At 49.5% G+C, this 13,730-nt stretch overlaps 1 protein-coding gene across 1 annotated transcript in view; it reads left to right on the top strand.

The window, feature by feature from the left end:
* SNED1 (sushi, nidogen and EGF like domains 1) overlaps nt 1-13,730 on the top strand; it is a 99,804-nt gene that overhangs the window by 48,886 nt on the left and 37,188 nt on the right. Inside the window, exons 9-16 of the mRNA XM_030802321.1 lie at nt 685-886; nt 1,108-1,212; nt 1,467-1,580; nt 2,254-2,370; nt 4,122-4,238; nt 4,406-4,522; nt 4,719-4,832; nt 5,713-5,886. Coding sequence (XP_030658181.1) covers nt 685-886; nt 1,108-1,212; nt 1,467-1,580; nt 2,254-2,370; nt 4,122-4,238; nt 4,406-4,522; nt 4,719-4,832; nt 5,713-5,886 — 1,060 coding nt within the window. The remainder of the gene's footprint in view (nt 1-684; nt 887-1,107; nt 1,213-1,466; nt 1,581-2,253; nt 2,371-4,121; nt 4,239-4,405; nt 4,523-4,718; nt 4,833-5,712; nt 5,887-13,730) is intronic.

The raw sequence follows: 13,730 nt of genomic DNA on the forward strand, positions 1-13,730 counted from the left end.
AGCAAAAGCTGACTGAACTGCAAGGAGAAATAGGTCCATAATTATTGATGGAGATTTCAACACTCCCCTCTCAGCGGTTCATAGAACATGTACACAGGGAATCAGTAAAGCTAGAGAAGACTTGGGCTTGGCCTACTTGGCATTTTTAGAGTGCTCACATTTTTCTCAAGTGCTCGTGGCCATCATAGGCCACATTGTGGGCCATAAGTAAAGCCCAATACATTGAAAAGAGTTGTGTTTTCTGACCGTAGCAAAATTAAACTAGAGATCAGCAGAAAGATACCTGGAAAATCCCAAATACTTCGCTGATAGGGATGCCTGACCAGAAACGTTTGGAGGCCTTTGGCCCCTGGGTGGCTTCTCCAGTGCTTCTTGTTCTGTCCAATCCCGGGTGGCTTCTCCGGTGCTTCTTCTTCTGTCTAATCCCGGGTGGTCTCTCCGGTGCTGCTTCTTCTGTCTAATCCCGGGTGGCTTCTCCAGTGCTTCTTGTTCTGTCCAATCCCGGGTGGCTTCTCCGGTGCTTCTTGTTCTGTCCAATCCCGGGTGGTTTCTCTGGTGCTTCTTGTTCTGTCCGAGGGAGGAGCTGGGAGATGCTGAGCTCCATAGGGTGCAGTGCAGCTACAAATCCATTTCCAGAAATAAGCTTCTGGCTTAAATCCCACTTGGGAATGAGAACAGAGGTGAAAACCCAAAGGTGCCATTGGAGCTGGGCGGGGAGACCACTCTCCCCACCAGCGGCCTGTGTGGCCACTGGTGACTGCTGTCTTTCTTGCAGGAGACGCCTGCCTCTCGGCCCCTTGCCATAATGGGGGCACCTGTGTGGAAGCAGACCAGGGCTACGTGTGCGAGTGCCCCGAAGGCTTCATGGGCCTGGACTGCAGGGAGAGTGCGTCTGGGCTGCAAGGGCTGCCGTTTTAGGGCTGGGGCAGGAGACCCAGGGAGGGCCTTCCTGTGGGTGCATGCAGGAAACGCCCCGAGAAGAAACGTGTGAGTGCGCATCCACTGCAATTTGTATGGGAAGTTGGCCAGGAGCAGGGCAGGGTCTGGAGCGAGGGTGCCATCTTTCTGCGCCCCCACATGGGAGGCTCCTCCCTCTCTTCGTGGCAGGAGTCCCCGATGACTGTGAGTGCCGCAACGGAGGCAGATGCCTGGGCGCCAACACCACCCTCTGCCAGTGCCCCCCGGGATTCTTTGGGCTTCTCTGTGAATTTGGTAGGTGCCCAGGGCACCCTTCCTGCTCTGTCCCTGAGCATCCTCATAACCGGGAAATGAATGGTGGCTTGGGCTGGTGTCCACAGGTCCAGACTGTCCACCATTGGTTCTACCCCCCTCCAGAAGGGCCTGGCCACAAGAGTGCCTGAACCTGTTGGGGCCACTGGGTCTTGGGAAGCCCCATCCTGGACAAAGACTCGAGGTCTGCTGGAAGATATTGGAATATGGGATGGGGCTTCCTCCTTTCTCTCCAGAAATCACAGCCATGCCCTGCAACATGAACACACAGTGCCCAGACGGGGGCTACTGCATGGAGCACGGCGGGAGCTACCTCTGCGTCTGCCACACTGACCACAATGCCAGCCACTGTGAGTAGCTCGGGGACGAGCCTGCTGGGCTGGGGGCCCGGACAGAAGCCAGGGAGAAAGTGGTGGGTGAGGCAGGCAGAGGCCAGAGTCCCTTCTTCCCTTCTGACTCTCAGGAGAGCTGGCACCTGGGAAAGCCTCTCTCAATAGCCTTCCTGTAATGTGGGGCTGGACATCCCCTCTTCCCCAGTGGAGTAAGCTCACAGGTGGAAAAGCACTTCTGCAAGTATACAAACACCATGTGGTATCTTCCCTAAGCCCCAGCGCAAGCTATTAAAATACTGAATGCATACATAATTAGGCATGTGTAATTATATGTATCACTACTATACGTTTGTTAGTGTATAGATGGTTAATCACTTGCATCATGTATAATTATACAGAATAATGACGTGATGCTGGCAGTGATGACAGGAAGGCATTTCTGTATCACAGCTCAGTCCTACGTCGTAGAAGGAAGGGTGAGTTCTGCTAAAATCGAGAAAAAGAGAAATTCCAGGGAGGGGCCTTAGAGCCCACTCTGAGGAATCAAGATGCCCACAGAGTGTATTCTAAGTGGCCTTGATTCCAGACAGGATGTCAGGGTAACCCTGGCAGGCAAGGTGCCCGCCAGCCTCTTGCCGCCTGCACGGATGCGGCATAGGCTCCAGGACCACCCTCTGCCCCCCGCCCCCAGCCGTGCCATCACCCTGCGACTCAGACCCCTGCTTCAACGGAGGCTCCTGCGATGCCCATGACGACTCCTACACCTGCGAGTGCCCGCGCGGGTTCCACGGCAAGCACTGCGAGAAAGGTATGGCGGGCAGGGGCGTCCGGGCCGGCGTCAGCACCCTGGAGAGCGCCCGCGGCCCGCGGTCCTGCTTCTCTGCTAGTCTCTCTTTGTTTCGCGAATTGCTGACCTCGTCTAGAGCCTTGCCTGATGTGCTGCTCTGTTCTGTGTGTTTAGAGGTGAGCACCTCACTGTTTGGACGGTTCTGATCTGCACCAGTGCCAGGCCTGCTGGTCATTACCTTGCTCTTCTGAAAATAGGCTTCATTGCCTGCTCAGCATTTTTCCAAATAGATTTTAGAATCATTATATCAAATTTTATTTTAAAAATTTCCTAGGATTTTGCAATCTAATTCAGCATGGAAAATGTCGAATTTTATTACATTTAGTCGCTTGAGAATAGAAGTGTCCTTCTGTAAGCACATTGCAGGCGTAGCTGTCCCCCCCAGGCCCCACCCAGGACCGTCCCTTCATGCAGTTTGAAGCAACAGTTGGGACTCCCATCAGTGACCCCCAGACCTGTTTGGCATCTCAGTGGCCAGTGCCCAGAGGGGGCTGCCTGACCGCAGAGTGGCCTGGCACCTCTCCAGGGGCTCAGCCCCAGGCACCCCCACAGCCTGGACTGGTGTGGAGCCTTCCATGGCCCCTCCCCTGCTCTGTTCCTTGTCCCTGAGGGAAAGACCCTGAAGTCTGAGCCCTGTACCCCATAGCTCCCCCGACCCCTGCAGCAGAGGTAGAGCAGGTTTCCAAAGAGAAGACCCCAACTGCTTGGTTCTTTGCAAGCTCTGACGAGGTCTTTTTCTCTCAACACACTCCTAGGACCACCCTGAGGCCCCGCATGGGCCCTGCCCAGAGCTGACTCTGGCCCTCCTCCAGCTCACACCTGCCAGTGGTATGAAGTCCACTGCACCCAAGGGGGGTCCTACCAGCGCCCACATCTCCTCACTAGGCCAGACTGCCAGTACCCAGTGTCCCTGCCCTAAAGGTTCTGTGCCTGCCCCAGAACTGCACAGCCCTCCCCTAGCATCCCAGCTTCCGTGAGCACATGGGCCACCAATGTGGACACCTCTGACCCTAAAGGGAGTACAGAGGGACAAGGATGGCTGTCCTCAGGGATGGGGCAGCCAGAGCTTGGACGTGCAGTGTGGGAGGGCTGGCAGGAGAGGAGTGAGCCCAGTAGGGCAGGCCCCTCCCGCCACTCAGAACACCCAGGGGTCCAAGGATTTGGTGCTCCTCACTGGACCTTTGACAGTGTGATTGTCAAGGTGGCAGGATAGAAGTGCTTGGTTTAGCAGACACCTTTAAATATGTGCTTGTCTCAAGCACAGGCCCAGCCGTCTGAGCTCCTCGGGGGCCCAGGAACTGTTAGGACTCAGGGAAAATGTGGCAATGCCAATGCAGGTACAGAACACACAGAAATCCAGATTGACTGCTGGGGACCCTGATGTCATGGCAGATGAGACTCAGCCGCTTCCTGTCAGATGGGGAATGCCCGTGTGCAGGAGGGAGGGAGTGCTGCGCCTGCTGCAGTGTTGGCGCCAGTTCTCCACAGGAAGGGCCCACCTGTGACTGAGTTGGGGTCTCCGGCCTGCGAGCCCCACCCCAGCCCCCACTATGTGTGCGGACCTGCTTGGCCCCCGCTGCGGCAGGGCCCCAGGGCTTAGTCGAGAAGGCCCCACCAGCACCAGAGGACTGAGGCGATGCCAGGAGGGTATAGTGGCTCTGTGGGGCCAGCAGCCTGGCCCCGTTCATCTGCCTCTCTGTCCTTCCACACAGCCCGGCCACACCTGTGCAGCTCAGGGCCCTGCCGGAACGGGGGCACGTGCAAGGAGGCGGGCGGCGAGTACCACTGCAGCTGCCCCTACCGCTTCACTGGGAGGCACTGTGAGATCGGTGCGGCCCCCAGGGGCAGGGGGGAGGGCAGGAACGATGGGCCAGCCCTGATGCACCCTCCCTGCCAGCTGTGGGTCTGCTTCTCATGAAGAGGCCCCAGCTCTGGGATGTTGGGGAACCTGGGAAGGGCAGTGGGCTGTGACCCTTGACCTGGCTTCTGTTTCCAGGGAAGCCAGATTCGTGTGCCTCTGGCCCCTGTCACAACGGCGGCACCTGCTTCCACTACATTGGCAAATACAAATGTGACTGTCCCCCAGGCTTCTCCGGGAGGCACTGCGAGATAGGTAAGGTGGGTGGGAGGCCAGGCTAGGGCGGCCAGGGGTGAACCTCTCTGCAGATGTGAAAACAGGCACGTGGGCAGAGCTGGTCCAGGCCCTGGAGGCGCAGGAGGTGGAGTTGGGTGCAGGAGGCGGGATGCCCCATGCAGTCGAGAGCCTTCAGGGAAGACACAGTGGCCAGGACCCTCGTGCATTCTGGCAGCCCCCTCCCCCTGCTTCCGGAGCCCGTGTGTGAATGGGGGCACCTGCGAGGACCGAGGCACGGATTTCTTCTGCCACTGCCAAGCAGGGTACATGGGACGCCGGTGCCAGGCAGGTGAGAGGGCCGGGGGGGCCAAGCAGGGTACATGGGACGCCGGTGCCAGGCAGGTGAGAGGGCCGGGGGGGCCAAGCAGGGTACATGGGACGCCGGTGCCAGGCAGGTGAGAAGGCCGGGGGGGCAAGCAGGGTACATGGGACACCGGTGCCAGGCAGGTGAGAGGGGTGAGAGGGCCGGGGGAGCCAAGCAGGGTACATGGGATGCTGGTGCCAGGCAGGTGAGAGGGCCGGGGGGGCCAAGCAGGGTACATGGGACACCAGTGCCAGGCAGGTGAGAGGGCCGGAGGGGCCAAGCAGGGTACATGGGATGCTGGTGCCAGGCAGGTGAGAGGGCCAGGCAGGTGAGAGGGCCAGGGGGGCCAAGCAGGGTACATGGGATGCCGGTGCCAGGCAGGTGAGAGGGCCGGGGGAGCCAAGCAGGGTACATGGGACGCCGGTGCCAGGCAGGTGAGAGGGCCGGGGGGGCCAAGCAGGGTACATGGGACACCGGTGCCAGGCAGGTGAGAGGGCCGGAGGGGCCAAGCAGGGTACATGGGATGCTGGTGCCAGGCAGGTGAGAGGGCCAGGCAGGTGAGAGGGCCAGGGGGGCCAAGCAGGGTACATGGGACGCCAGTGCCAGGCAGGTGAGATGGCCGGGGGGTGGGGGTCAAGTGGGGATTTCTTGCTAATCCCTGCGGAGCTGGGCAAGGCAGGAATGGGAAGAAGGAAACACGTATCACAGCAACCAGGCCCCAGAAGTCGAGGCACCTTTCCCCCGCGAAGGGCAGTGTGGGAGCAGGACATCCCTGGGCCCTGCAGCCGGGTCGGGCAGAGGCAGAGCGGTGGGGAGGGGCCAGGAAGGCACAGGACCGTGCGAGACAGGCTGCTGTGCCTTGCAGAGGTGGACTGCGGCCCCCCGGAGGAGGTGAAGCACGCCACACTGCGCTTCAACGGCACGCGGCTGGGCGCAGTGGCCCTGTATGCATGTGACCGCGGCTACAGCCTGAGCGCCCCCAGCCGTGTCCGGGTCTGCCAGCCACATGGTGTCTGGAGCGAGCCTCCCCAGTGCCTCGGTGATTCTGTGGGCCCTTGGGGTGGGGCAGGTGGGGCCCACACCCTCCTCACCCTGGCCATGTGGAGGAGCACAGGGGCTACAGGCCCAAGCCTGGATGCCCAGCTCTGACCTGGTCCTGCCCCTCTTCCCCTCAGTCTCCTGTCTGTGAATGTGGACTTTGGGGTGACAGTGGTGATGATCAGTCAGCTTTGCTCTGGGCCATTCACTAAAGGCTTCCTCGTCCTCAGAGCAGCCCAGAGCAGGGGATCAAACAGCCAAATACCCACTCTGCAGATACAGTAGCTGAGGCCAAGAGGTAGCCCAGGGGCAGAGTCCTAAAGAGCCAGATATGGGTTCAGGACCCACCTCTTACTCCTGGCCCCTTGAAGACTTGTGGAATCAGAACAAGATCCCCCTTCCCCCTGCAGCCATTTGAGGAGTGCTGCTCCAGAGAGCATTGCCACCGAGGTCCCACCCCTGTCTGGCTTGGGAGCTAGGGGTGCACAGCCTAGAGACAAGGCCCCCTCTGACTGAAGCCCCTGGAGAAGTAGGGACATTAACACCCTGCAGGTGCATCGCATTACGCCAGAGGAGTCCAAACTGTCCATCAGAAAGTCTGCATGATGTGAGCTAGTTTTTACGAAGCAAGGATTTTAAAACAAGCTTAGGAACAGTGGGTGACAGCACCCAGATTTGAGTGGGGCACATAAGCCCATCGCCGTCCCCCACATGCCCCGCAAAGCCAAGGCCAACCTGCGTGGCCTCAGGCGAAGGGTTCTGGAAACACCTGGCTTCAAGCATCCCTCGTTTCCTTCTGGGATTTCAAGCCCCAGGGTGAGCTCCTGACTGTCTTGGAGACGACCCCCACTCCCAATGCTACTTCCCCCCCTATATGTTGCCAGATGAGAAGCCGATATCCTCAGAGAATATGAGCAACCAGCCAGGATATTGAGACACCGGAAAAGTACGATTGCCTCAGAAAACAATAATAAAAGTCCAGAAAATATGTACAATGGAAGCAGAAGTGCAGAAGACAGACTAACACAGGAGTTCAAGACCAGCAAGGGCAACATAGGGAGACCTCATCTCTACAAAAAAATTTTAAAATTAGCCAGGCGTGGTGGCACATGCCTGTAGTCCCAGCTACTCCGGAGGCTGAGGCAGGAGATCACTTGAGCCTGGGAGGTCAAGGCTGCAGTGAGCCATGAGCCTGCCACTGTACTCCAGCCTGGGTGGCAGAGCAAGACCCCATCTCATACAAAAAAAGAAAATGGATTAACGGTATAAAACAACTGTGACAAATTTACAAAGTAAACATGGCATTGGCCATCCGAAACAGGATCGATAAATTATTTTAAAAACAAAGTGGAAATAAGCAGATTAAAAACTATAATAGTTGAAATAACAGACATAATTTATAAATGGATGCAGATGAAGAGTGAGTTGAAAGATCAGCTTGAAGAACTTTTCCAGAAAGAAGCAGGGAAAGATAAATAAATAAAAAAGAAAATGTTGGGGCCAGGCGCTGTGGCTCACACCTGTAATCCCAACACTTTGGGAGGCTGAGGCAGGTGGATCACCTGAGGTCAGGAGTTCGAGACCAGCCTGGCCAACATAGTGACACTCCGTCCCTACTAAAAATACAAAAACTAGCTGGGTGTAGTGGCGCATGCCTGTAATCCCAGCTACTCGGGAGGCTGAGGCAGGAGAATCGCTTGAGCCTGGGAGGCAGAGGTTGCAGTGAGGCGAGATCATGCCACTGAACTCCTGCCTGGGTGATAGAGTAAGACTCTGTCTCAAAAAAAAAAAAGAAAATATTGGTGCTATAGAGAGTAGAAGGTGTGCTAAAGCTGAGATAATCGGAGCCCAAGAAGAAGAGAAAACAAAACTGTAAAGCGTAAGTGGCTAGGGAGTTAAATTCCCAGAGTTCCAGATGAACAGCAGATTAAAAGGGCCACAGAACGTCAAACAGGAGCAAAGGGGAAACAAACACCAGACACATCATAGTAAAATACGAGAATATCCTAGACAAACAGAAAAAGTTTTAACTTCCAGAGAGAAAAACAGGTCATGTACAAAGGAACAAGAATCAGCTTGACATCAAACTTCTCAACAGCAATATCAGACATAAGATAGTGAATTTTGTTAAATACTGAAGAGATCCATTTGGTTAGGATGTAGACAGTCACAAAATACCACCACTGTCACTGTAATGTTAGAGGAACACCATGAAGCCTATGAAATCCTATCTTTTAACCTATCAAAGAGTTGAGGATGCAGAGAAGTTGAGGCTGTTGGCTGCTTTCATCCTCCAGCCAAACTTGTCATGCTGCAGGGGCAAGCACAATGCATTGAAATCAAGAGAAGCCACAAATACAGAGAGCAAGTTCTCAGCACCTACCAGGTCTCACCCACAGGATCATTACAAATGCATGAGAAGCCAGGGGCTGGTCTGTAAAGCAGAAGATTTGATAGTCTCACAAGGATTAGATTCCAAGTCCACCTGGAGGGAGAGGTCTGTTCAAATCCTCACGCGTTTAAAACCAATCTTGAGCTGAAACTACTTAAAACTGCTCTAGCCCCAACCCAGCTCAACTCCTAATGATACCACAGGTCAGCTACTCAACCTTGCTACCTAGTAGAGAATACAGTATGTTCATCCTAGTGTGGAATTTTCTACTTTGATTTCCACTGTTCTTATACACACTATGTCTAAGAAGCAAGAAATTATGACACATAATCTAAAGAAGAAACAATCAATAGAAAAAGACCTTATGGATCACCCAAGTGTTGGAATTTAGACAAAGACTTTAAAATTCCATTAAAATTTTCTTTATGTTAAAAAGGAAAAGAGAGGCAGAATGATTGAGAGAATAGAGAATTTGAGCAGAGAAAAAAAGTAACAAAATAGAGAATCTAGAACTGAAAATATATCCGAAATGAATAAATTGTTTTATTTGTTATTTATTTTTGTAGAAACAGGATCTCATGGTGTTGCCCAGGTTGGTCTTGAACTCCTGAGCTCAAGAGATCCTCCTGCCTCTGCCTCCCAAGCTGCTGGGATTACAGGCGTGAACTACTGTGCCCAGCTGAAATGAATAAATTGGATAGGCTTAACAAAATGGATACAATAAATGGATACAATGGAAGAAAAAAAACCATAGAACTCAAAGACAGGACAACAAAGTTATCTGAACTGCAGATCAGAGAGAAAAAATAATTTAAAAATAAATTAGGAATTCTGAATAAGTGAATTTTTATTTTATTTTTTGAGACGGAGTCTTGCTCTGTCTTCCAGGCTGGAGTGCAGTGGCGTAATCTCAGCTCACTGCAAGCTCCGCCTCCTGGGTTCACGCCATTCTCCTGCCTCAGCCTCCCAAGTAGCTGGGACTACAGGCGCCCGCCACCGCGCCCGGCTAATTTTTTTGTATTTTTAGTAGAGACAGGGTTTCACCGTGTTAGCCAGGATGGGCTCGATCTCCTGACCTCGTGATCCGCCTGCCTCGGCCTCCCACAGTGCTGGGATTACAGGCGTGAGCCACCACGCCCGGCCAAATATGTGAATTTTTTAAAAAAACAGCATCGGAGATCTGTGGGACAATATCAAACAGGCAAACAAGCACATAATTGAAGTCCCAGAAATAGAGGACAGAATGGGCAAAAGAATATTTGAAGAGATAATAATTGGATATTTTCTAAAAACAAGGAAATACATCAACCCACAAATTCAAAAAGCTCAGCAAATCCCAAACAGTATAAATATTGAAATAGGTTGGGTGCGGTGGCTCACACCTGTAATTCTAGCACTTTGGGAGGCTCAGGTGGGAGGATCACTTGAGGTCAGGAGTTTGAGACCAGCCTGGCCAACATGGTGAAACCCTATCTCTACTAAAAATACAAAAATTAGCTGGGCATGGTGGCAGGCACCTGTAATCTCAGCTACTCAGGAGGCTGAAGCAGGAGAATTGCTTGAACCTGGGAGGCGGAGGTTGCAATGAGCCAAGATTGCGCCATTGCACTCCAGCCTGGGCGACAAGCAAAACTCCATCTCAAAAAATATATATATAAAAATAGGCCATACGCAGTGGCTCACACCTATAATCCCAGCACTTTGGGAGGCCAAGGTAAGACGATTATTTGAGGCCAGGAGTTCAAGACCAGTCTGGGCAACATAGCAAGACCCCAACTCTACAAAAAACTTTAAAAATGAGCCAGGCATGGTGCATGCTTCTGTAGTCCCAGCTACTCAAGAGGCTGAGGTGAGAGGGTCACTTGAGCCCAGGAATTGGAGGCTATAGTGAGCTATGATCATGCCACTGCCCTCCAGCCTGGGGGACAGCGAGACCCTGTCTCTAAAAAATTAAAAATTAAGAAATAAACTTAATACCTAAAAATCTTTATCCAGTCAAATCGTTATTCAAATGTGATACCATAAAAAATATATTCTCATACAAAGACAGCTTCAGAGACTTAGCAAAAAAAGTGTCCTTTTCTGAAAGAAGTAAGATAATAAGATAAACCTAGTTAAGAGAAGGGAGAGTTATCAGATTTCATGGTAACGTGTGTCACTATCCAAAAAGGAGAAAAAAGTAATCAGAAAAACATGGCAAATATTAAGATTGGAAAGAATTATGATAGAAAAAATACAAATATGAATGGACTAACTCTTCAGGTGAGAGATTGCCAGATGTGGTATAAAACAAGCTAGCACTCTTATAAGAGACATTCCTAAAACATAAGACTATACAAAGAATGAAAGTGAAAGGAAAAAATAGGTGTATACAAATCAAAATAAAGCTGGCATATTAGCTATATTACGATCAAAAAAATTATAAGACAAAAAGCATCATTAAGAATGAGAGGGTGTCTCTCAATGACAGTTGGTTCCGTTCATGAAGAAGATACAATTATTATAAATATTCAAGCATCTAATACAATAATATCAATATATATAAAGCAAAAATTAAGAAACTGACATTAATACCAATGTTAGAAAAGAAGAAAATTTCAAACTTGATTAATTAAATATCTGACTTCAGAAGTTAGGAAAAAAAATACCAAATGATGCTGAAAAAAGTAGAAGGAAAGAGGAATAAAGGTAAAAGCCATAATTAATAAAGTAGAGATCCAAAATACAAAAGAAAGGACAAGCCAAAATTAGTTCTTTGAAAAGCCTAATAAAATGTAACATGTTTAGTGGATATAGATTACAACAAAATTAATTATGTGCTTACGTATCAGCAACCAACAATTAGAAAATGTAATTATAAAACAGATACAGAGAAAGATAAATGAAGCCAAAAGCTGTTTCCTTGAAAAGATCATTAAAATTGGGCCGGGCGCAGTGGCTCACACCTGTAATCCCAGCACTTTGGGAGGCCGAGGTGGGTGGATCACGAGGTCAGGAGATGGAGACCATCCTGGCTAACACGGTGAAACCCCGTCTCTACTAAAAATACAAAAAATTAGCCGGGCAAGGTGGCGGGCGCCTGTAGTCCCAGCTACTCGGGAGGCTGAGGCAGGAGAATGATGTGAACCCAGGAGGCAGAGCTTGCAGTGAGCCGAGATCACGTCACTGCACTCCAGCCTGGGCGACACAGCAAGACTCTGTCTCAAAAAAAAAAAAAAAATCATTAACATTGATAAACCCTAGCTAGACTGATCAAGAAAAGAAGAGAAATCTAGCAAGATCAGAATGAAAAAGGAGATCCTACCTCCTGTTTAAAGTGGGGTCCTTTAAACATTAAAGATCCTACCGGTACTTCAAGGACAAGAGAACACGATGAGCAATTCTAGGCCAATGTATCTGACAATTCAAAGGAAACGGATACTCTGAAAGACAAATTACCAGAACTGACACGAGAATAATAGAAAACATATACAGCCTTATACCTGTTACACTTAATTTGTAATTAAAAACCTTCCTCAGAACAGCTGTATCAGATTGCGTCATGGATGAATTCTACCAAATGTTTAAGAAAGGAATGATACCAACTTTGTGCAACCTCTTTTAGAAAGAGCTACATTTTTTTTTAGAAAATGTAGGAGGGAAGAACACTTATCATTTGATACCAAACTCAATTGATACCCAGCTCATTTGATAACTTCTCAACTCACCTTGATACCAAAACCAGACACGGACACTACAAAATTTGAAGTTACAGACTAGCATCTCTCAAGAACATAGACGCAACAATTCAAACAAAATATCACTAAGTCAAGCTCAGTACTACATAACAGGATAATACAGCCATGACCAAGTGGGACTTTTCTCAAGGACACAGGTTGGTCTAACATTTAATGTCAATCAATGTACTTCATCATATTAGGAGATGAAAGAGAAAACTATATATCTCAATAGATGCAGGAAATTATTTGACAAATTCAACTGTGATTTAAAATTCTTAGTAAACTAAGAGTAGAAGATAATTTCCTCAACGTGATAAAGGACATCCATGAAAAACCTCAGCTCCCAGCGTACTCAGTGGTGAGACTCCGCCTGGAATCCGCACAAGGCAAGGTGTCCGTTCAGTGCGTATTCCCAGGGTTGTCCTGGAGGCCCTAGACAGTGCCAGATGACAAGAAAAGGAAATAAAAGGAAGGAAAGGAAGAATTAGAGATAACATGATTGTATACATAGAAAATCCTAAGGAAATTCTACGAAAGAAGCTATAGAACTAACAAGTGAGTTCAACTAGATCACAGGATACAGGGTCAGTATACAGAACCTGTTGTAGCAGTGAACACTTTGAAATGAAAGTGTTACTTTAATAGCATCAAAAACATGATAAATTTTTACATGTGTAAAAGGAACGATAAACATAAATGTAAAAGCTAAAACTATAAACTTTTTTTTTTTTTTTGAGACAGAATCTCATTCTCGCCCAGGCTGGAGTGCAATGGCACAATCTCGGCTCACTGCAACCTCCACCTCCTTGGTTCAAGCGATTGTCCTGCCTCAGTCTCCTGAGTAGCTGGGATTACAGGCACTCACCACCATGCCCAGCTAATTTTTGTATTCTTAATAGAGACAGGGTTTCACCATGTTGGCCAGGCTGGTCTGGAACTCCTGACCTCTGGTGATCCACCCGCCTTGGGCTCCCAAAGTGCTGGATTACAGGCGTGAGCCACCGCGCCCATCCCTAACTATAAACTTCTAAAAGAAAGAAATACAAAAGTGTATGAGAAAATATTCATGAGAGCTGCAATAAAGTGGTTTTGTACTTGGAAAAATATTATATTGGTTCTCTATTTCTCATACACAGGAATTAAATCCAGGTGGATTAAAGACTTGAATGTTTCTTTAAAAAAAAAAAAAAAACTACAAGGCCAGGCACATGGCTCATGCCTATAATCCCAGCACTTTGGGAGGCCAAGGCAGGAGGATTGTTTGAGCCCAGGAGTTTGAGACCAGCCTGTGCAACATAGAGAGACACCCAACCCTACAAAAATAAACAAAAATTAACCAGGCGTAGTGGCGTGCACCTGTAGTCCCAGCTACTCAGGAGGCTGGGGTGGGAGGATCACTTGAAACCAGAGTTCAAAGCTGCAGTGAACTGTGATTGCACCACTGCATTCCAGCCTGGGTGACAGGATGAGACCCTGTCTCAAAAAAAACAACAACAACAACAACAACAAAAAGATATAATTTTGTGTGGAAAATATAGGTAAATATATTTTTGACTTTGGGGTAGTGGAAGACTCCTTAAGCCACAAAAATAATTTAAAAAGAAGTAATGAACATGTTTGACTATATGAAAATTAGGAACCTAAATCTATAAACCTTAAGAAAGTGAAATATAAACTACAAAGTGGGAGAAGAGATAAATAGTCTCAAGACTACATGAAGAACTCTGATAAATC

The sequence above is a fragment of the Nomascus leucogenys genome, chromosome 22a (assembly GCF_006542625.1).
Source record: "Nomascus leucogenys isolate Asia chromosome 22a, Asia_NLE_v1, whole genome shotgun sequence".
Taxonomy (NCBI): Eukaryota; Metazoa; Chordata; class Mammalia; order Primates; family Hylobatidae; genus Nomascus; species Nomascus leucogenys.